Source organism: Chiloscyllium plagiosum, unplaced genomic scaffold (assembly GCF_037043375.1).
Source record: "Chiloscyllium plagiosum isolate Xiang-an unplaced genomic scaffold, Cpla_swu_hap1 HiC_scaffold_6, whole genome shotgun sequence".
Lineage (NCBI taxonomy): Eukaryota > Metazoa > Chordata > Chondrichthyes > Orectolobiformes > Hemiscylliidae > Chiloscyllium > Chiloscyllium plagiosum.
In genome coordinates, this window is record NW_028270144.1 from 4,515,496 (window position 1) to 4,540,606 (window position 25,111).

Genomic DNA, 25,111 nt, shown 5'->3' on the forward strand with positions numbered 1-25,111 from the left:
AGGTCGGGGGGAGAGTAACAGCCAGTACAGGGTATCCAGGTGGATGGGGAGGAGGGGGGGAGTGCATTGGAGGCAGGAGAAGGGGTCCTCAGTGGGTGGGGGGAGTCTTGATTAAAAAAGTGGCTCCGCCTTTTCCAATCAGGCGGCAACTCGCAGACACCTCCTCCTACTGCCCCTTTCACCATGACCTCACCTCCCATCGCTAAACCATCATCTCCAAGACCATTCACAACCTTATCAACTCTGGGATCTCCCACCCACAGCCTTTCACTTCATCGTCCCTGAACCCGCAACTCATGATTCTACCTCCTATGGAAGATTCACAAACCTGACTTCCCCAGTCGACCCATTGTCTCAGCCTGCTCCTGTCCCACTGAACTCATCTTTGCATACCCTGACACCATCTTGTCCCCCTTAGTCCAGAAACTCCCCATCTATGTTTGGGGCACCACCAATGCCCTTCACCTCCTGCAAGACTTTCATTTCCCCGGCCTCAAACGCCTCATCTTCATCATGAACATCCAGTCCCTGTACACATCCATCCGCTACACCAAAGGCCTCCAAGCTCTCCGTTTCTTCTTCTCACAACGTCCCAACCAGTACTGATACTGACACCCTCATCCGCCTGGCTGAACCGGTCCTCACCCTTAACAACCTCTCCTTCCAATCCTCCCACTTTCTCCAAACCAAAGGGGTAGCCATGGGCTCCAGGTATGCCTGCCTCTTTGTTGGGTACATGGAGCAGTCCATCTTCCACAGCTACACCAGCACCAACCCCCACCTGTTTCTCCGTTACATTGATGACTGTATTGGTGCTACCTCGTGCTCCCACGAGGAGGTTGAGCAGTTCATCACCTTTACTAACACCTTTCACCCCAACCTCAAATTCACCTTGACCATTTCAGATACCTCCTTCCCCTTCCTGGACCTCTCCATCTCCATCTCTGGCGAACAACTAACCACAGACACCTACTACAAACCCATGGACTTCCACAGCTATCCAGACTACATCTCCTCCCACCTTACCTCCTGTAAAAATGCAGTCTCTTATTCCTAATTCCTCCGTTTCTGCCGCATCTGCTCCCAAGATGACCAATTCCACCTTTGAAAATGGCTAAGATGGGCATTTCCCTTCTCACATGGTCAGCGATGCCCTCAAGCGCATCTTATCCACTTCCTGCACCTCCACCCTTGAACCTCACCCCTCCTGAACCCCACCCCTCCAACCACAACAAGGACAGAACCTGCCAGTACTCACCTTCCACCCCACCAACTTCTGTATACATCGCATCATCCTCCGGTTTCTGCCCCTACAAACGAACCCCACCACCAGAGATATATTTCCCTCCCCACCCCTATCAGTGTTCCGTAGAGACCATTCCCTCTGTGACTCCCTTGTCAGATCCACACCACCCCCACCCCAACCCACCAGCTCAACCCCGACTCCCAGCACCTTCCCCTGCACCGCAGGAAGTGCAAAACATGCGCTCACACCTCCCCCCTCACCTCTAATCCAATTCCCCAATGGATCCTTGCACATCAAATAGAAATTTACCTGCACCTCCACTGTCATCTACCGTATCTTTTGCACCTGATGTGGTTTCCTCTACTTCAGGGACACAGGACGCCAACTTGTGAATTGTTTCAGAGAACATCTCTGAGACCCCACACCAACCAATCCCACCGCCCCATGGCTAAACACTTCAACTCCCCCTCCCACTCCACCAAGGACATGCAAGTCCTGGGCCTCACCCATCGCCAAACCTTTACCACCCGACACCTGGAGGAAGAATGCCTCATATTCCATGTTGGGACCCTGCAACCACACGGGATCAATATGGATTTCACTAGTTTCCTCATTTCCTTCCCCATCCCAAGCCTCCAACTCAGCACCGCCCTCTTGACCTGTCCATCACCTAACCATCTATCCGCTCCACCCTCCTCTCCAACCTATCACCTTCTCCCCCACCTTCATCTCCCTATCACATTCTCAGCTACCTTCTCCCTCCCCCCATTTATCTCTCAGCCCCCGGCCCACAAGCCTCATTCCTGATGAAGGGTGTATGCCTAAAAATCGATTCTCCTGCTGCCTGATCTACTGTGCTTTTCCAGCGCCACACTCTCAACTCCAAACCATATGTACCAATAGTTGTATTGACTTACATAAAGTAAAAATTTATCTTCAATTAGTAATCAAATACAAAGCTGTCTTTCCTTTAGCTTGCCAAGTAATTGAAGCTACTCTTAATGACAGAGGTGGTTATTACTTCACAAATGAAATTGCAATAAATGTTATCTCCAGTTTTGTTCGCAATTTCATCTTTGACACATTTTCTAAGAAACAGGAAGAGAAATAGGCCATTCATCTCTTCAAACCTGTTCTTCCATCCAATATGATCATATTCTAATCTTTATTCTTTTCATTAAAGCAAGCTGTCAAGGAAAACATAAAGCAGAGAGAGACAGAGGAGAAACAGAGACACGCCAAATTAGCCAAAGAAAAAATTGAGAAAGAGAAACGAGAAAGGCAACAAAAGAAAAGACTTCTACTGGAGAAAAATTTAGGTAACAAACATTCAACCTTTAAAAAGTAAAAGAAAAGAAAGGAAGCATTCAATCTTTTTGGCTGACATCAGTTAATTTGCTTGAATGTGCACTGTAGATCACAGTCATTCAATTATCATGAAAAAATAGACTGAAGTCATCCCGATTTTTGTTTCACTGCATTTTCCTAGAATTCCATTTGTAATTTAGAAAACTGGTTTGCTCAGCTACGAAGCACTTCTGCTTTGGCATTATTATTTGACTTTCTCCTTCAATTTCAGACTTTGTAAGTTGGAGGCACTTGTTGAGTACTGTGCTTGACGTAATGGAGCTATATTGTCAAGAATATTTTCAATGGGGTTTCTTCTGAATATTATTCAACCAAAGCAACAAAAAAAATTTATCTTGGCTGAGTAAAAGTCAGTTTGTATCCAATCATTTAACCATTTTGTCAATCGTTGCATAAATCATTAAAAGTAAATATTCTTGCTTTCTCATGCTTATAATTAGATACTTGATCGAGTTAGTTATGTTGACAGGATACAATAATTAACTAAACCTTTGAATTCAAATCCTTACAATACATTAGGTGTTTTACCTTTCTCTTACCCCTGCTGTGTGAAAATCACCATGCTTGTACATTATATGGTTACACTTAAAGTTAAAACAACTCCACGTAAACTTTCTTCTGTGCTGTATCTATTCTTAGATTCCATGCAGAGAAGAAACCAAGTAAGAATCAATAACAAAACTGAATACTCATGCCACTGACAAATGGCTTTACTATTGAGCTAACATTTTCGTATTTATTCTTACTGCTCATTTCTTTTTTGTTGCACATAATTTCTGTTTGACTGTGTGAATCTTCTTTTGATTGGTTCTGTATTCTATCAATGCCACACAGTCCTTTCATCCTATTTAAACCTTAATTACAGAAATTTTTCCTTTGCACAACTAACTGGTGTTCAGGTAACATGGAAATGGGAGCAAGCCATTTGTTCAATTAAATTCATTCCATCACTCAATTAAACCACGGGTGATCTGTATCTTAGCTTTATCTTCCCTCTTTTAATTAATCTTTAATACTTCTGTCTAACCAGGCTGAATGAAATTTCAGTTCTTACGTTTTTAATTTACCTACTTTAGCAGTATTTTTTTGTGGGGCAAGAGTTCCCAGATGCTTAAGTGGGATACTGTTATTCAAGATTTATATTAATATTGATTAGATGCAAAAATCAAAAGTACAATTTAAATCTTACAAAGGTCAATTTGGGAAATATAATTATTACTAATGAAAAATTCAACAGAATACAAAAGGCATTCATAAATGGATGTGGATTTATCAAATAATATGCATTTCAATGTAGAAAAGTGAGACAGTGCACTAATAAGATGATGCTTGAACAATAAGCATTTAAATGTGATAAAGGAACAATTGAATCTAGATCTAGAGATATACAAAGCATTTAAACTAGTACTGCAAGTTCATAAGATTGTTATGAAATCAAATTAAACATTGTGTTTCATATCTGGAGGGATGTGTCTATATATAAATACAAAGCACTATCTACAGACTCAACTTCAACCCATTGCCACCATCATCCAGAGCTAAAATTGTGACATTCAAGACACTTTTCCTGACATGGGTGCATCAAGCCAGGATATTATCTAAGTTTCACTACTCGAATTGGGAACAAAAATCTGGAGAATATTGATTATATGGATGATGGCAACATCAAAATAATATATAGCAGTTGGTGCTATTCTTTGACATGAATTGAGGCACAATTTTTGCATATCATTGGGCAACCTATGCACCACATCTTTCTGTACACTTTACTAATGTAGGAAAGATGTATCCTTGTCTCCAAAGTGGAGAATATTTTTATTGCTCATTATTGATTTTTAATAGAATTAACCTGCTTGGTTGGCTTGGCCTCTTCAGTTTTCTTTGCATCAGAAATATTGAAGTTAATTGACCAGATATGGTCTTCAGCCATTCAAAGGCAAACAGGACCCAAATCAAAATTATGACAGTATTGGAATATATCTTGTATTGGCTAAGCCTTGGTGCACTACAGAACTACACAACTACACTTTTCTCAAGACTCAATGATTTTGTGAAATTTGATATTGAAGATGAAAAATAATGAAGTTTGTTTTGTATATTATGATATTTCATTGCTGTTGATCAGATGGTTTCCCTTGTCATTTTGATTTGAAAATTTGCAAAATTGGATATTATACAAAGGGTCTGCATGGTGACCCAGTGGTTAGCACTGCTGTCTCACAGCGCCAGGGATCTAAGTTTGATTCCAGCTGTGTGGTGACTGTCTGTGTGGAGTTTGCATGGGTTTCCGTTGGGTGCTCCCATAATCCAACAATGTGCAGGTTAGGTGGGTGGGCAATGCTAAATTATCCTGGACTGTCTAGGGATGAACAGGATAAATGGATGTAGGTTTGCTTGCTGAGCTGGAAGGTTCATTTCCAGACGTTTCGTCACCATACTAGGTAACATCTTCAGTGGGAGTCTGGGCGAAGCATTGCTGATGATTCCGGCTTTCTATTTTTTTGTTTGGGTTTCTTTGGGTTGGTGATGTCATTTCCTGTGGTGATGTAATTTCCTGTTCTTTTTCTCAGGGTGTGGTAGATGGGATCTACTACGAATACAAATCTTCTCAAAACTCACTAAGATAGATGGATTAGCCATGGTAAATGTGGGGTTATGGAGATAGGGTGGGGCCTAGGTCTGGATGGGATTCTCTTTGAGGGCAACTGCAGGATTCAATGAACTAAATGGCCTATTTCTGCATTCTAGGGATTCAATGATTTGTCCCGATGCATATTTATTTTATGTTTTCTCCCATTAATGGTTGTTTTTAATGGCTCTGCTCTGAGACCCTTTTTTCAATCACCTATTTCAATAACTGAAAGGGTCTCTCAAAGTACACCTATCTGATTTCCCTCTTCTCTGGGCCTACTCAGATCGATAGTCAGTCATACAATATTATTAAGTTTTTTTTTGTTTTTAAATGGTAATGGTTGTTTTGAAAAGGTAGTTTGATAACTTGCAGGAAACTTATTTTTAAAAGTTGTTATGTATTATATAGTGCAATAGGCATAGCAATAAAATGGTAAGCGTAAACCAGGAGTATAGGAAATAAAGCAATTTGTTCAAAACTTCAATCCTGAAGCTGTTCCAAAGTAAGGTCATGAACTGAAACATGAACTCTGTTTCTCCCTTCACAGATGTTGTCAGTATTGCTGAGTATTTCCCTATTTTCTGTTTATACTTCAGATTTCCAATATCCACAGAACTTTGCTTATTGGATTATTGCACTGTCAGTTGGGAATATCTGTGTGACCTGATTTAATCTATGTTTTGGAAAATCTGTTATAACAACATATTGTTACATTTATAGAAAAATAACGATATGCCTACAGAGGTAAAATTAACAGAACATCAGCATTACAAAGGTCTTTTAAATTACTGATAACTCATTATCTCAGGGATGCCTTTATATTGCATTCAGTTCTGATACGTAATACTAATGGCTGGACAAAAATAGCTTGTATTTCATAGAAGATAAAACATTACGGGGCAGTACAGGCCCTTTGGCCCTCGAATTTGCGCCAACCTGTGAAACCAATCTGAAGCCCATCTAACCTACACTATTGCATTATCATTCATATGTTTATCCAATGACCATTTAAATGCCCTTAAAGTTGGAAGTCTACTACTGTTGCGGGCAGGGCATTCCGCACCCCTACTACTCTCTGAGTAAAGTACCTACCTCTGACATCTGTCATATATCAATCACCCCTCAAATTAAAGCTATGTCCCCTCGTGCTATTCATCACTATACGAGGAAAAAGGCTCTCACTGTTCACCCTATCTAATCCTCTGATCATCATGTTTTATCAGCTCACAGCATGCAGTCTTTTACGATATTGCCTTTCCTGAAATATAACAAATTTGAAAAAAGAAAAAAGATACCACATAGGAAGAAAAAAACCTGGAAATTATAACCTTTATGACGTTAGCATGCTCAGCAGTTCAGAAAGAAATATGTTCACAGATTGTATCACAGTGCAATTTGTTTAATTTACCTGGTGATCTGGTAAAGATTATTAACAAGTGCATATTACATTAACTGTCATCTAAAGTTAACTGCAAAGTTAATACTAAATATTAGTATATTGAATAATAGGAAATTATGCCAGAGTTTTATCAATAGCAATATAACTTTGCTAAATCATCAATAATTCATTTTAAAATGTACATTATGTCAATTTTACAATACTATTTTGAAAGCTCGACATTTTTACGTAGAAGAATAGAAAATGTGAAGTAAGAATCTAAGGAAGAGAAGCAGGAATAGCCATCAACCTTTTGGTTCTGCTCCACATTGTTGATGGCTGATCTGATCATGGTCCCTGGTGGAGAAGGATATAACGGTCTGAAAGGTTAAATGTCGAGAAGTGCATTAAGCTCCAACTAATATGATGATGTCAAATAGAACACAGAATTGGACATCTTGGTGATAGCAATTCTTCAGGTAAACAATTACTTACAAACGAGATATTAAATCAGAAATTGAAAAGTAAGCACACTTTTGTAATAAATTGGGATGGGAGCTGATGACATTATAGCTGCTTTTAGAATATAAGAACTAGGAATGTAAGGTAGTAATTCAGCCCTTTGAGCCTGCTCTGCCATTTATTAACATCAATGCTGATCTCATCCTAGCCTCAACTCTACTTTCATGCCTTTCCATAACGCTTCAACCCATTATTAATTAAAAATCTGTTTATAACCTCCTTCAAATTACTCAATGACCCAGCATCCACAGCACCCTGGGGGAGTGAGTTCCACAGATTCATGACGGTTTCAGAGAAGCAATTCCTCCTAATCTCTGTTTCAAATCTGCCACCCCTTGCTCTGAAACTATGATCTTTCATTCCAGATTACCCTGCATGAGAAAATATTCTCTCCATGCCTATTTTGTATCTACAAATCTCAATTAGATCTCTTCACATTCTTCTAAACTCCAGAGTATGTAGGCTTAAACTGCTCAAACCCTCTTCATAAGACAAAACCCCCTCATCTCTGAAATCAACCTTGTGAACCTGCCTCTGAACTGCCTTCAATTCAGCTACATTCCTCCTCAAGTAAAGGGACTAAAAAGACAATGCCAAAACAGCCCTGTTGACCATGCAAAGTCCTCCTTAGTAATATCTGGAGGCTAGTGCCAAAATTGGGAGAGCTATATCACAGACTAGTCAAGCAATATCCCGACATAGTCATACTCATGAAATCATACCCTCCAGTGTCCTAGACATCACCATCACCATCCCTGGAAATGTAATCTCCCATCGGTAGGACAGAGATGGCAGAGGAGGCGAGACAGTGTATACAATCGGGAGGGAGTTGTCCTGGAATTCCTCAGCACAGACTCTGGACCATATGAAGTCTCATGGTTTCAGTTTAAATATGGGCAAGGAAACCTCATGCTGATCACCAGACACCATCCTCCCTCTCCTGGTGAATCAGTACTCTTCCATGTTGAATAACACTTAGAAAAAGCACTGATGTTGGCAAGGGCTCAGAATGTACTCTGGGTGGGGGATTTTAATGTCCACCACCAAGAGTGGTTCAGCAGCAGCGTTACTGGTCAAGCTGCTCAGATTCAAATGGACATAGCTGCTAGACTGGGTCTCCGGCAGCTGGTGAAGGAAACAACTCAAAGGAACAACATATTTGACCTCATCCTTACCAATCTGCCAGCTGCAGGTGCATCTGTCCAAGACAGTATCAGTAAGAGTGACCACCGCACAGTCCTTGTGGAGGCAAAGTCCCGCCTTCATATTGAGAATACCCTCCATCGTGTTGGGTGGCGCTATCACTGTACTAAATGGGACAGACTTCAAACTGATCCAGCAACTCAAGACTCATCTATGGGTCATTAACAGCAGCAGAATTGCACTTCAGGACAATCTGTAACCTCACGGCCCGGTATATCTCACACTCAGCCATTGCTTTTAGAGCAGGGGATCAACCTTGGTTGAATGGAGAGTGCAGGAGGGTGTGCCAGGAGCAGCACCATGCATGCCGGAAGATGAATTGCCAACCTGGTGAAGCCACCAACAGGATTACTTGCAGGTCAAACAGCATTAACAGCTTGTGATAGACAGAACTAAACGATCCCTCAGCCAATATATCAGATCTAATTTGATCTAAGTCTTGCCACATCCAATTGTGAATGGTGGATGATTAAACAATTCACTAGAGGAGGAGGCTCCACAAATATCCCAGACTCAAGGACGAAAGATCCCAATATATCTGTGCAAAATCTTGAGCCAGAAATGCTGAGTGAATGATCCATCTTGGCATCCTTCAGTGGTACCCAGCATCACAGATACTAGTTCTCAGCCAATTTGATTCACTACATGTGATATCAAGAAACAGTTGGAGACATTGGATACTGCAAAGTGTTATGAAGTTGTAAGGGGTGCTGTACCTTTAAGAGCGTTGGGTTGCCTGGAGACAAGAAAAACAAATCAAATTCAGCCTATCAGTTTAAATTATACCTCAAACTCCCAATCTCCAATCAAGTTTGAATTTAGTATATTGACAATATTAATAACCAGGAAAAGAAGGGATTTTGCCCGAAACGTCAATTTTACTGCTCCTCGGATGCTGCCTGAACTGCTGTGCTCTTCCAGCACCACTAATCCAGAATATTAATAAACACTGAAACAATCCGATGCTTTGAGGTATAAAACCAGAAAAAAATTGAACAGTTGGAGGAGAACTGCCAAAAGACTAACGGATGTAGGCTACAATTGAGAACTCTCGCTGAGAGGTCCCTATCTGGAAAAGGAGTTTGCACTGGAAAAAGCACCGACACCGACCTGGAGAGCAAATCTACAGAGGAAGATACCAAGAGAAGATTCAACAACTGGCTGGGTTTGAAATTTGAATTTTTCTGTAAATCTTACTTGGGGCTTTTATCCGACTAATATTATAGAAGGGAAAGTAAAAGATAGGTTAGAGGAAGGAGTTGTAAATAGTTGTTAGTTAATTATTCTCTGCTATAGGCCCTGATATCATTCCAGCAATAGCTCTGAAGATTTGTGCTCCAGAACATTCCATTCCCTTAGCCAAGCTATTCCAGTACAGTTACAACACTGGCATCTATCTGATAGTATGGAAAATTGGCCAATACGTCCTGTACATAAAAAAAGGATAAATCCAACACAGCCAATTACCGCCCATCAGTTTACTTTCAATCGTCAGTAAAATGATGGAACAGAGTCATCAAACAGCACCTGCTCAGCAATAACCTGCTCAGTGACGACCAGTTTGGGTTCTGCCTACTCTGCCCATGACCTCATGACAGCCTTGGTTCAAACATGGACAAAAGAGCTGACTTTCAGAGATGAGGTGAGAGTGACAGCCCTTGATAGGTTATATTTGACCCAATGTGGCATCAAAGAGCCTTAGCAAAATTGGAATCAATGGGTATTGGGGGCAAATGTTTTAGCGGTTAAAATCATGCCTGACACCTCAGAAGATGGTCATAGTTGTTGGAGGTCAGTCATTTTAGCTCCAGAACATCTCTGCAGGAGCTCCTCATGGTAGTGTCCTAGGCTGAATCATCTTCAGCCTAATCATCTTCATCATTAATGGCCTTCCCTCCAGCAGAAGGTCAAAAGTGGGGATGTTCGCTAATGATTGCACAATATTCCGCAAATTTCACGACTCCTCAGACACTGAAGCAGTCTGTAGCCATATGCAATAAAATCTGGAGAGTATCCAGATGTGGGCTGATAAGTGGCAAGTAACATTTGTGACACACAAATGCCAGGTAATGACCATCCCCAATAAGAGACGATTTAACCATTGCCCTTGACATTCAATGGTGTTATCACCACTGAATCCCCCACTATCAACATCCTGGGGGTTATCTTTGACCAGAAATTCAACTGGACTTACCGCATAAACATAGTGGCTGTAAGAGCAGGTCAGAAGTTCGGACTTCTACAATGGGTAACTCAACAAAGCCTGTCCATCATCTACAAGGCAGAAGTTGGGAATGTGATGGAATTCCTCCATTTTCCTGGATGAGTGCAACCCCAAAAATATATTATGGCATCCAGGGTAAAGCAGCCCACTTGCATGCACAAGCATCCACTCCCTCCACCAATGACTGTCAGTAGCAGCAATGTGTACTATCTACAAGATGCCCTGCAGGAATTCACTGAAGATCTTCAAACAGCACCTTCAAATCCACAACCACTTCCATCTAGAAGGATAAGGGCAGCAGATATATTGGAACACCATCACCTGCAAGTTCCCCTCCATGCCACTCACCATCCTGACTTGGAAATATATAGGAGTTACTTTACTTTTGCCAGGTCAAAATCCTGGAATTCCCTCCTTAAGCGCATTGTGGATCAACCCACAGCAGGTGGACTGTAGTGGTTCAAGATGGCAGCTCATCTCCACCTTCTCAAGGGCAACTAGGGACAGGCAATAAATGCTGACCCAGCCAGCGATGCCCACATCCCACAAATGAATACAAAATGTATTGAACGGGCTGGAGTTGGTTTCCTTGGAGCAGTGAAGCTTGACAGAGGACCTGATAGAAGTGTATCAGATAATGAGGGACATAGATAGGCTGGAAAGCAAGTTACTTTTTCCGTTCGTAAAGGGGTCAATAACTGGTGAGCATAGATTCAAGACAAGCTGGGTGGAAAGTTGAGGAGCAATGTTTCCAACTTAGAGGGTGTTAGCGGTCTGCAATTCTTTCTCTGAAAGAGGGTTGAGAAACTCTTGTAACATTTAAGATTTGTTTAGATATTCATTTACATTGCCATGGTCTCCATGGCTTTGGACCAAAGCTGAAAAATGGAATTAGTGTCGTCAGATCTTGGTTGACTGTCACAGCCACGTTGGGCTGAATCACCTCCTCCCGTGCTGTAAACTTTAATGAGTCCATGAAATCAACAGTCTTCAACCCATAGACTGGCTAATCTTTAAATCTGAAGATAATAAATTCTGGGAAAATAGTGAACGCCAGTTTGCCTGAAGTGTTGAATTCAGAGACTTTGGGGGAGATAAATATATTAGTGAACACAAATCTGTGAACAGTTTTGGGGAAGGTATTATGTAAGGAAGTAAGGGTCGAAAAGGGTTCATGCTGAGGAGATTATTAAGCAACACCCTTAACAATAATGGGATGTTACAAGAATCCTGAAAGAGGACTAGCTTTAGATATTAAAGGCGTAGGACCTAAAATTGACGATTCCCTCATAGAATCACTAACAGTGCCTATGATACCACTGTCTACGTAGTTGTTACCAATTAACACAATACACATTGTTTAAGACAAGAGCATCTTGTCAGGAGACCAGATGATTTTCCTCAATCACTCTAGACCAAGGGGACCCTGCAGAACCGTACCAAAAAAGACGATGGTTTGTGCAAATGTACCAGATTGATCTTCCCATGGGATGAGCTGTGGTTAGAGTTCACTTTACAACATCCTTAACTCCATATTCGTGTCTGTGGGCCCAGAACTAAAGCAGCATTGAATATTCATTGGTCTCAGGATAAAAAGCAATACTGGCCAATACGAAGTTTGAACTGATAATTGTGGTATTGTTGATTCCATGCTGGATCATTCTGAAATAGCTAACTGACAAACTCTGAGTGCTACTTGCCCAATATTCGCTTTGCAATGATCAATGTCAAGTACAATTGACAGGGTTGACAGCAGGTGATCCAGTGGGTAAAAACGTACAAAGAAATCTGAATCAAAAAATGTTCGAAGTACTCAGCAGTTCTGGCACCCAACCTCTGCGGAGTAAACAGAACAGTTCACCTTCTGTCTGGAGCTTTTATCAGATTAGTTATCTGACCTATTCAGTGGTTAGAAATTTAAATTAGAGTGAGGCAAAAATACATATTGTGAAAAACATGTTAAAAGTTGCACTATTATAACATCCCATCACCCTGGTCACAGGGGCCAACTGAGAAAACTGAAAAGCTGTACATCAAAAAACATAGTATGATCATGAAAAAGATTTTGTCACTCACGTTTGTCCAGATTATTTCTAGGTTTAGAAGATCAGGTTCTGAATGAAATATTTGGACAGTGGAATTTCTTTTGGTAATTATAAATTTCTTCTTACAAGATATCAGTAGGCAGTGACTCCTTTTCTCACGTCTTATTGAAGATTTCTGCAAAGAATACTAATCAGTTGGTCTGATATGATAAGAGTGTAAAGAACATTATAATTCTGTTGTGGTGGTAAAATATTAGATTAGATTACATTACAGTGTGGAAACAGGTCCTTCGGCCCAACAAGTCCACACCGACCCGCCGAAGCGCAACCCACCCATACCCCTACATTTAACCCTTACCTAACACTACGGGCAATTTAGCTTGGCCAATTCACCTGACTTGCACATCTTTGGACTGTGGGAGGAAACCGGAGCACCCGGAGGACACCCACGCAGACACGGGGAGAACGTGCAAACTCCACACAGTCAGTCGCCTGAGGCGGGAATTGAACCTGGCTCTCTGGCGCTGTGAGGCAGCAGTGCTAACCACTGTGCCACCGTGTCGCCCACCAAATTAAAAAATTAAAAAATATATCATAATGTAATGGAAAAATCAATCAATGTGACATCATTGGGCGGCACGGTGGCACAGTGGTTAGCACTGCTGCCTCACAGCGCCAGAGACCCGGGTTCAATTCCCGACTCAGGCGACTGACTGTGTGGAGTTTGCACATTCTCCCCTTGTCTGCATGGGTTTCCTCCGGGTGCTCCGGTTTCCTCCCACAGTCCAAAGATGTGCAGGTCAGGTGAATTGGCCATACTAAATTGCCCGTAGTGTTAGGTTAAAGGGGTATGGGTGGGTTGCGCTTCGGCGGATCGGTGTGGACTTGTTGGGCCGAAGGGCCTGTTTCAACACTGTAATGTAATGTAATCTAATCTAATCTAATCTAATCATTTTTGCCACACTTTGGAAACAACATTGGTAGCGACTAATGAAAGTAACAGTGAATTATTCTGAATTATCTCTCTACACTTACAATTAGAAATTTTTAAAAACATAACGTTAAAAATTGCAGCTGAAATAGAGTATCTTTTTTACGTACACTTACATAGTTTGTCCAGACCAAAAAAGATATTGTTAAACTTTCCCAGAACATTTTCCTGTATAATTAATATTCTTGCAGTTGGCACATACTTGTAATATATGGGGAATGTCCGTCAGACTTAAAAATGATACTTGTGCAAATAATGATTGATTTACTGAAATAACCAATATCTGGTGTAGTAGTCAAACAGACAGTCACGAACCAGTACACCTTTCAAAATTGTAGATCGGAGATCCAAGATGGCGGTGATCTGAGAGGTCTGCTGTGCTGGGCTCTGTGGCATTTCCTGGGCAAGGTGGACCTTTACGCCCCCACCTTGCTAACCACCCCAGGAGAAAATTGATAATATAGAGTTGACAAATATCTAGAGCTTCTAAAACTGTGATTTGAAAGCTCTAAGATCAGGATGAAATTGAATAAAGGAAAGGGGTGAAAGGAGTACAGCAGGCAGGGCACTCCCTTACTATGTCGGGGGTGCCCGCAGCCACTGTTCAAACTCCCATGGCGGCCCCTTTGGATTCAACGGGGCAGCAGCATTTGCTCTCAGAGTTTGTTAAACTCCGAGAAAAATTGAAGCAGCACTGAAGTCGATATCTGCTATGCTAAAGAAGCATGAACAGACGATCCAAATACTGGACAGATGAGTGGAAGCGGTCAAGCAGAGGACAACAGCATTGGAGACTGCAGTGGAGGACTCAGGAGGACAGATCCAAATGCTGGAAGGCCAGGTTTGGGTCCTTCAGGAACAAGTGGACGACCTTGAAAATAAAAGTAAAAGAAAAATGCTGATGGGTGTCCCGAAGTGTGAGGAAGGCGAGGATCTTGTTGGATTCCTAGAGAAGTGGCTCCCGATGTTCCTATGGCTGGGGGTTAGTGTGGAGCGGGCCTACTGGATCGCAATGCCCAGGTCTCTGTTGGATCCATGCCCCCGCCCAGTCTTAGTGTGACTCCAGCACTATAAAGAAAAACAATTAATGATTGAAATAGCATGAAGACTGGGAAGAGATCCACAGGCTTTAACATACAAAGGCTCAAGAATAATGTTCTTTCAAGACTTCTCTGGAGCATAATCAAGAAGAAAAAGGCATTTGATGAAGCCAAGAGGAAATTAAGGGACCTAAACATTCAATATTCCTTGAGGTACCCGGCGGTCTTGTGTTTTGCTTACGAAGGAATGGTCTATAATTTTGATTCGGCAGAAAAGACAAAAGACTTTGTGAACTCCATAAGACCATAAGACCATAAGACATAGGAGTGGAAGTAAGGCCATTCGGCCCATCGAGTCCACTCTGTCATGCAATCATCGCTGATGGGACGGCAGAGTTAGTGTCAAAGCTGCCACATATTTCAGATGAAATCTTAAACCAAGGGGCTAACTCAGATGACTGTGAAAGAAAGATGTCATTGTTAGTACAGCCAAGGGAGTTCTCCCTCATGTCCAGGCCAGTATTGATTGTTCAGTCTCAGTGCTGAATTGGATTTTTGGGTTGAGTTTGAAGGCTGCTTATGCGCCTTGAAATAAAGGACTCAGGTCAGAGGGCGGGGGGAAGGGGCACCATTATGGACAATGGTACAGTTTTTCTTTACTTTCTCTGCCCTTTTTTAAACTCTCCCTTTTTGTGGTTATCGGTTTTATAGATTTTGGACTGCCTTGGTGTAAAACCTGATTTATTTAACATTTAGGTCGGCTGATTATTATCTGGGTTTTTTTTGCTGTTCTTTTCTGGATTGGGGGTGGCTATATCTGTGGTTAAGGTGTATGGAGATGAGGTGTGGAGGGGGAGGCTGGGTGTCAATTGTTAACTCTCAGGAATGTGAATAACATGTTTTCCTTGTCTGCGAATTGCCTGAGACTGAGGCACGCCCTCAGCTGGAAGGAGTCAGGATGGTAGTGAGAATTGGGAGGATTGCCTCCTATGGCATGGGGAGAGATCTCTAGTGAATTGGGGTTTATTTGGGTTATTGTTTAAGTTAAATGTAGTGATTAGTTCTTTTAGTTATTGTAGTTTTCATAGGAGTAGTTTTTAGATTTTATAGAGTTTTTTTTTCACTTGCTGCACCGCAGATAAGCTTCCTCCTCTTGGGAAGCCATGGGCTGCTCTGAACGACCTTGGCTAGTGATCTGTTTAGGTGGTGCACCTGGAATGTAAAAGGGAGCCATTCCCCCACTTGAAAGAAAGAAGGTGTTTTCAAGCTTTAAGAAGGAAAGGGTTGACATTGTCACGCTGCAGGAGATGCATTTAACTGATAAGAAACATTTGAAATTGCAGCAGGGGGCATTATAATAGGTTATTCTTTTCCCCCTTTAGCTCTAAAAGTAGAGGACTGGTTATACTGGTAAGAAGGAACCTCCCATTCCAGGTAACTGAGCAAATTAAGGATGAACATGGATAGATCATCATTCTTAAAGCTCTAATACGGGGAGAAGAGCACAGTGCACCCTCTTAAATTTTTAATTGATGCAGTTGCCACATTATTTTGGGGTGCGCCATAAGATCATAGGAGGGGATTTTAATTCCATCTCAGTGTTTGCTAAACTCCGAGAAAAATTGAGGCAGCACTGGAGCCAATACCTGCCATGTTAAAGAAGCATACCCCAGATTTTAACTGGGGTAGACAGGATGCCAAGGGGCCTGGCGAGCACACCCATGCAAGCTGCACAGTTGGTGGACTTGTGTGAGGAGTTGGGATTGGTGGACGTGTGGAGGTATGTTCACTTTAGTGGAGGAGACTTTTCTTTCTATTCCAACCCACACAAGTGCCACAGCGAGTTGACATGTTCTCTTTGGACAGAAGATTAGTTGCAAAATTGGCAATATAACTATCTCGGACCATGCACCACTATATTTAGATGTTAAAATCAAGGGTGGCGCAATAGATGCAGGGCACTGATGCATGGACCCATTCCTGTTAAGGGATATCTAATTTGCTGAGTACATTACAAGAGAGTTCAGGGCCTTCTGGGATATCAACTTGGGTACAGCCAGTAATCATTCGGTACTTTGGGAGACCACTAAGGCATATTTACGAAGCCTGATCATTTCATATTCAACGACTAGAAAGAGGCAGAGGGGGGAGCAGCAACAGATGCTGGAGGCCCGGCTGAAGGTAGCTGAAGAAGCACATCATAATAGGCCTTCAGTGGTCAAGCTGCAGCAGGTCACGGCTCTCAGGGTTGCTCTCAACTCAGTGCACACACAGGTGGCAAAAAAAGGTCTGTTTTGCCAAACAAAGGTTGTTTGCATTTGGAGATAAGCCAGGTAGATATCTGGCTAGAAAGGAAAGTGCTTCACAATCCATTATATCTATCACAAGGTTTGTGAAGGTTTGTAGCTCAGGTTGAGGTTTAGGGTGTAGGTTTGCTCACTGAGCTGTAGGTTTGATATCCAGATGTTTCATTACCTGGTTCGGTAACATCATCAGTGGCGACCTCCAAGTGAAGCGAAGCTGTTGTCTCCTGCTTTCTATTTAAATGTTTGTCCTGGATGGGGTTCCTGGGGTTTGTGGTGATGTCATTTCCTGTTCGTTTCCTGAGGGGTTGATAGATGGTATCTAGATCTATGTGTTTGTTTATGGCATTGTGGTTGGAGTGCCAGGCCTCTAGGAATTCTCTGGCATGTTTTTGCTTAGTCTGTCCCAGGATAGGTGTGTTGTCCCAGTCGAAATGGTGGTTTTTTTCATCCATGTGTAGGGCCATGAGGGAGAGAGGGTCATGTCTTTTTGTGGCGAGCTGGTGTTCGTGTATCCTGGTGGCTAACTTTCTTCCTGTTTGTCCTACGTAGTGTTTGTAGCGGTCCTTGCATGGAATTTTGTAGATGACGTTGATTTTGTCCATGGGTTGTACTGGGTCTTTTAAGTTAGTTTTTGTTTGAGAGTGTTGGTGGGTTTGTGTGCTACTAGGATTCCGAAGGGTCTTAGTAGTCTGGCTGTCATTTCTGAAACTTCTTTGATGTATGGTAAGGTGGTTAGGGTTTCTGGCTGTGTTAGGTCTGCTTGTCGTGGTTTCTTCCTGAGGAATCTGCGGACTGCATATTTTGAGTGTCAGTTCTTCTTGAATACGTTATATAGGTGGTTCTCCTCTGTTTTCCGAAGTTCGTCTGTGCTGCAGTGTGTGGTGGCTTGTTGGAATGGTGTTCTGATACAGCTTTGTTTGTGTGTGTTGGGATGGTTGCTGGTGTAGTTAAGTATTTGGTCAGTGTTTGTCGGTTTTCTGTATACGCAGGTTTGTAGTTCTCCGTTGTCCTTTCTTTCGACTGTGACGTCCAGGAATGCGAGTTTGTTGTCGGTTTCTTCCTCCTTGGTGAACTTTATGCCTGTGAGGGTGTTGTTGATGATGTTAAATGTCTCTTCTATCTTGTTTCGTTTTGTGATGATAAAGGTGTCATCTACTTAGCGGACCCAGATTTTTGTTATGATGGTTGGTCGGGCTGTTTGTTCTAGTTTTTGCATTACCGCTTCTGCTATGAATCCTGATAGCGGAGATCCCATGGGTGTGCTGTTGGTTTGTTTGCAGTATTAGTATTACAAATGCATAAACCCATTTAAAAATTAATATAAAATATTTCAACATTTTTGCCTGTGTCCTCAGCCCAACCATCTTCAGCTGCTTCATAAATAACTTTCTATCCATCATGAGGTCAGAAGTTGGGATGTTTGCTGATGATTGTACAATGTTCAGCACCATTTGTAATCCTCAGATACAGAAACAGCCCCTGTCCAAAAAAAGCCACATCTGTACAATACCCAGGTTTTGGCTGACAGGGCCAGGTAATATTTAAACAAAGGAGTGCCAGACAATGACCATCTACAAAAAGAGAGAATCTAGCTATTGGCCTTTGACATTCAATAGCATTGTCATCTCAGATTTCCCCCACTATAAACATTCTGGGGCGACCATTGGCCAGAAACTGAACTGGATTAGTCATAAGTAAACTGTGGCTAAAAGAACATGTCAGAGGCATGGAATCTCACCTCCTGGCTCCTACAAGGCATGAATCAGGAGTGTGATGGAATACTGCCCATTTGCCTGGGTGGATGCAGCTCCAACTACACTCAAGAAGTTTGATACAATCCGTAAGAAAGCAGTCCAATTGATTTGCACTACATCTACACATACTCACTCTTCCACAAGCAATTGTAGTGATGTGTACCATCTACAAGATGCCCTGCAGAAATTATTCAAGGCTACATAGCACCCTCCAAGCACATGATCACAACCACATAAAACAGGGGATATATGGGAAGATCACTGACTGCAAGTTCTGCTCCAAGACACTCACCATTGTAACTTGGAAATATATCACCATAACTTCAAAGACATTGGATCCTGGAATTCCCTCACTAACATCATTTTGGGTCTGCTTACACCAAATGGACAGCATCTGAAATGGACTGAAGACCTGTGCTCCAGAACCGCCTGTACCACTCTTAACTACTTCAGTACAGCTACAACACTGGCAATGTAGAAAATTGTCCGGGTATGTCCTGTGCACAAAAAGCAGGACAGTATGTTTTTTTGAACAATCTGCTATAATCTCAAAAAAAATACATTCAAGTAATTTCCCTCTAATAGATGTAAGGGTAACTGGCTTATAATTTCCTGCTCTTTGTTTCTTTCCTTTCTTAAATGCACAATTTTCTAATCTGCTGGGACCCTTTCAAGTCTAAACAAATTTTGGAAGATTAGGCTCACTAATCTTCACCCATTACTTTTGAGAATGTAGAATGTGGGCCCTCTAGTCCTAAAGACTTGTCAGCCTTTTAATCTAATACTTTTCCAGCACCTTTTCCTTGATGAGAGTTATGATTTTACATTGCTCCATCGCATTTACCTCTTGACAGTTCAACTCTTTGGAGAAGTATCTTCTCCAGCTTTCCCAAACTCATTCATTTGGCAACCAACACTAGTTTTAGTTACTCTTTTCCTTTGTAAATACTTCTTCAATCTCTTACTATCTGTTTTCTGTTACTATCTCGTTTTCTGTTCTTCTCTTCTTTATAATATTTTGCTATGTAGTGTTTTGTACTGAATAAAATAAAGTAATCCTGTGAGCCTAGCTAGAATAAAATATTTATGATTTATTGTTTCAAACTTGTGTTCAAATATTTGCACAAATGTTATGTATCAATGTCAAACTCCATTTTTGATTTATTTTATTCAGATAGTTATTAAGCATTCCATTTACTACATCATTTGAGAAATGTATGCTTCATCATTTTCTTTGCTTGCTGTTTTGTGTAGGGTTTCAAATAAAATCAGCTAACATAGAATTCAAATAATATTTAGATAATTTGTTTGCTTCGAATGACAGATGATTCCTGAGACAATGATCCCATTTAAAATTGCGTAGAGTAAATAAAGGTCAACAATTTTCTCAACCTTTCACAGGTGATTTATTTAGATAAAACCTTTGCTTTGTGGTATAAGCCTGCCTGTCTGTGAAACAAAATGCCAATACAGGAAGTATTAGCTTTTGAGATGTGTTAAAGAATGATTGATTGTGTTAATGCCAGCCTCATCATCTATGTGACTGGTGAAGTGGAGAGGGAACATGACAAGAATGTGGCATAAATAGTAGATTGTGTTGACCTTTATTTCTGATCTGTGAAATAAGTCTTTTCATTTTTCGTGACAATTGTTCAACGAACACTGCAGTCCATTACAAGTGAAGCTTTTTAACATGCAAAAAGCTACCAGGCAGTTCTGGATGTTATGCAACTCATCGTGTGACAAAATCTGTTCAATCTAACTGTTTTTACCCATTGAAAGTAACAATCAAAGGTGAATCAATTCAACTTCGATCTTCATTTATTGGCTATGACCAAATCTAAAACATGACTAACCTTGGTAAAAGGAAAACTGATTTCTGATTAAGTTAAGGGCTTGTCTGGTTCTGAAATTGCTGGGTTTAGTCATAACATAGTGGTCTTTCCCTGTTCGATTTGACATTGCTATGGTAACCCTTGGGGCTAATAAAATTCCCTCAATCCTTTCCCACAGAGGGTGATGAGACAGGAGTGATGGATAGCCTGCTAGAGGCCCTGCAGTCAGGTGAAGCATTCAGAGACCGAAGGAAACGGACAGCAAGGCCTAAAGGTGAGTTCTGTGCCTATTTGATGTTGTTTCAAAGGGAGTTAAGGTGCATTGTGCTCATACTGTTCCCCAGAAAAGATAAATTTTCAAAAATAGATTGAAATGGCAGGGCACAGAACCTGTCAATGTCAGGAGATAACTTAATATTCTTCTTCAGATGGCTCCTGTCAGAAAGTTGTTAATTCCACTTGGCTATTGTCAGCACTTGTTTGCAAATCAATGCAATGAAGTAAACTTCGTGTTCATAATGACAAGTTTTATGTTCTGTAACATATGCAACCCATCTCTTGCTTTAATACAATTAACTATCAAATTAACTAGCTATGAAGAGAGGTTGAGTAGGTTAGGTTTGTTTTCATTAGAAAAAGGAGATTGAGTGGGGACCTGATTGAGATTTACAAAATCATGAATGATATAGGTAGGGTGGATAGAGACCCAGGGTGAAGGATTCAATAACGAAGAACAAAGAAAATTTATAGCCCAGGAACAGGCCCTTCGGCTCTCCAAGCCTGAGCCGATCCAAATCTACTGTCGGTCAATTCCGACAGGTCACGCTTTCAAGGTGAGAGGTGGAAAATTCAAGGGGGATACACACAGCAAGGACTTCACACAGAGGGTGGTGGGCGTCTGGAACGTGTTGCCAGCAGAGGTGGTAGAGGCAGGCACGGTAGATTCATTTAAGATGTGTCTGGACAGATGCATGAGTAGGTGGGGAGCAGAGGGATACAAATACTTAGGAATTGACTGACAGGTTTAGAACATAGAACATAGAACAGTATAGCAGAGAACAGGCCCTTCAGCCCACGATGTTGTGCCGACCACTGATCCTCATGTATGCACCCTTAAATTTCTGTGACCATATGCATGTCCAAGAATCTCTTAAATATCCCCAATGACCCTGCTTCCACAACTGCTGCTGGCAACGCATTCCATGCTCTCACAACTCTCTGTGTAAAGAACCCGCCTCTGACATCCCCTCTATACTTTCCTCCAACCAGCTTAAAACTACGATCCCTCATGTTAGTCATTTCTGCCCTGGGAAATAGTCTCTGGCTATCGACTCTATCTATGCCTCGCATTATCTTGTATACCTCAATTAGGTCCCCTCTTCTCCTCCTTTTCTCTAATGAAAAAAGTCCGAGTTCAGTCGACCTCTCCTCATAAGATAAGTCCTCCATTCCAGGCAGAATACTGGTAAACCTCCTCGGAACCCTCTCCAAAGCATCCACATCTTTCTTATAATAGGGCGACCTTATTATAGGGTTTAGACAGTAGATTTGGATCGGCTCAGGCTTGGAGGGCTGAAGGGCCTGTTCCTGGGCTATAAATTTTCTTTGTTCTTCTTTCTTTGTTATTTACAAAGTCACTCAATAAGTAAAGTGATTAATGTCTATCCATGCTATTTGTAATGCCAAGAGATATCCTAAAAATAAACTTTTTCATATTTGGCACATATTTCCATATTAACAGGGTGACACGGTGGCACAGTGGTTAGCACTGCTGCCTCACAGCGCCTGAGACCCGGGTTCAATTCCCGCCTCAGGCGACTGACTGTGTGGAGTTTGCACGTTCTCCCCGTGTCTGCGTGGGTTTCCTCCGGGTGCTCCGGTTTCCTCCCACAGTCCAAAGATGTGCAGGTCAGGTGAATTGGCCATGCTAAATTGCCCGTAGTGTTAGGTAAGGGATAAATGTAGGGGTTGTGCTTCGGCGGGTCGGTGTGGACTTGTTTCCACGCTGTAATGTAATCTAATCTAAAATCTAATCTAATCTAAACAGACATATCGATTTCATTTATTTGTATCATGTCTCTTACAGATACTCAAAAGACTACAAGTCCAAGATCACAATGGCCTGTTTTGAAATCTTGGAACCAGGGTAAAAAAAGAAATTCTATATTAATATGCATGTTCTTTTCATTGCTTGGGTCTAACTCACCTAAATTATTTGCAGGAGTTTTCTCAAAAATGAACCTATGTAAATTTCTATAATTCAATGTTTATACACTAGAGAGATTTACTCAAAGCTTCCTTTTCTTTACAAATCACTTTTCAATTAACACAATTTCACTGTTCATGTCATCAGAGTCTAGTAAGATATACTTTATTCAGCAAGTGTGCTAAGAGATTTTGAAGGATTTTAAACTAAGAAATCTGTGGGCTAAATTATATTATCAGGCTATTTCCAAACCTCTTCAACCCCATAGGTAATATATTTCATGGAGTTAATGGTCAACCAAACCTCCTTAATGCCGCAATTATTTATCTCATATTTCATTGATCTTGTTCGGCAGGTATCATATTTCATTAAATGTTTAGAGTTTTCATTTTGCAATATGACAGAGGAGTCTGGTGAGACATTAGAATGGTTTAAAATTAAGCTTGTTCAAAAAAAGATGGTGGAAAGATAAGCCGAGCAACCACAAGCCAGGTTAACTTTGGTCATGGGTAAACTTTGAGAAACATTCTAATATCCCATTCTGAGGAAAGGCCATGTGACCCAAAATGTGAACTGTGATTTCTGTCCACAGATGCTGCCAGACCTGCTGAGCTTTTCCAGCATTTTCTGCTTTTGCTAGCAAAACATTAATTTGATGCAAAATTGAGAGTCATGTTAAAGAATGAAGGTTAAGTAAGGAAAGCCAGCATGGATTTAATAGAAAATCATGTTCAACAAACTTGCTGGAGTTTATTGACGAGATAACAGAGGGGGTTGAAGAGAGCAATGCACATGATGCAGCACACATAGACTTCTTTAACTTAGTTACAACTCAAATTTCCTTTTATGAAGATTAGTGGTGTTTAATAGCACCATACAGCAGACCTGTGAGCAAAGTTAGAGCTCATGGAATGATTCAAGTCCTTTGGCACCATCCTTGCGACCAGGGGAGACTGAAAGGTTATTCTGCAATTACTACTCTCACTTCCTTAGACTTTCTTTGGTACAGTGTACATTCATATCTAGATTCATGTGGATTGTGACTGAACTCATTATAATCACAAACCTACCGACACATAACCTTTCACCTCTGAGCTTACCAAGAATCCATCCACCTCTGCCTTAAAAGTATTCAAAGATTCTTCCACTGCCTTTCCAGGAAGAGAGTTTCAAGTATGTAAAGTCTACTAGAAAAACATTCACCTCATCTGTGTTTGCAAATAAGCATTGTCCATTTAAAAAAGCAACCCTTAGTTCAAGATAATCCAAAATGAAGAAACATCCTTTCCACATCTATCCTTCCAAAACCCTTCAGTATCTTAGATGTTTCAATAAAGTTACTCATACATTTCTAACCTTGACATAGGGTGTCACTGAGGAAAGATTGAGGATTGACCTGCCTAGCATGAAGGAAATATTAGAAAGGAAAAAAGAGACTTGCAAAAGAAAGTTGATTAACACAAGTCACCAGTTGTTAAACTGTTGAAGAAAAGAATGGGTGCTTGTTACAAGACATTATTGGAGATCTTCTAAGCATGATGCCTTGTATGAGAAGTTATAAAAGTGTTAAATAAGAACAATTTTTGTATGGGCCATTTTATGATTAACATTGGTTAGCTACAAGAAAAAAAGAGAGTCGGCATAAATTAATCCTTTGCTAGCTGGCAAGATGCAACACATAGTGTACCACAGGTATCAGTGCTGGAAGCTCAAATATTAGCAATTTATATCAATCACTTGGATGAAGAGAGCAAAGATATGCTTTTGTTAAATTTGCTGATGACACAAAGAGAAGCAGAAGAGTTAGTTGTGATGATGATATAAAAAGGTTACAAAGGTTTGTAGGTAGTGTAATTGAGTAGGCAATGATCTGGTAAATTAAGAATATAAAAAGAAATATTAACCAGTTGGTGAATGGCTGCAAAGCTCTGAGATGCACAGGGATCTTGGTATCCACATTCATGATTCCAATAAAATATGGGTAAGTTGGCAGTTATCCACTTCGGTACAAAAAGACAGACTGTTACTTAAATGATGATAGATTGGGAAATGTTGATACCTATATACAGCAGAGACTGAAAGCAAACCTTCAGATCTAGCAAGCAGTTAGTAAGGCAAATGCTATTTGACCCTTACTGCAAGAGAAATTGAGTACAAGAGCCAAGATGTTTTGCTGTGGCTGTGCAGGGCCTTGGTGAACACCCACCATTACCAAAGGAAATATATACTTGCCATTGAGGGATGACAGTGACGATTCACTACATTGATTTCTGTGATTTGAGGGAAGATTGACTTAATGAGGCCTGTTGTCACTGCAGTTTAGAAGAATGAAAGGAAATCTAGAAAACATAGAACGTAGGA

General features: G+C 41.1%; 1 protein-coding gene across 2 annotated transcripts in view; it reads left to right on the forward strand.

The window, feature by feature from the left end:
- Positions 1-25,111, forward strand: part of diaph3 (diaphanous-related formin 3) — a 582,462-nt gene that overhangs the window by 465,080 nt on the left and 92,271 nt on the right. For both annotated transcript variants that reach the window (XM_087987864.1, XM_087987865.1), the window contains 3 exons: positions 2,430-2,565; positions 20,723-20,818; positions 22,631-22,690. In XM_087987864.1, coding sequence (XP_087843990.1) covers positions 2,430-2,565; positions 20,723-20,818; positions 22,631-22,690 — 292 coding nt within the window. The remainder of the gene's footprint in view (positions 1-2,429; positions 2,566-20,722; positions 20,819-22,630; positions 22,691-25,111) is intronic.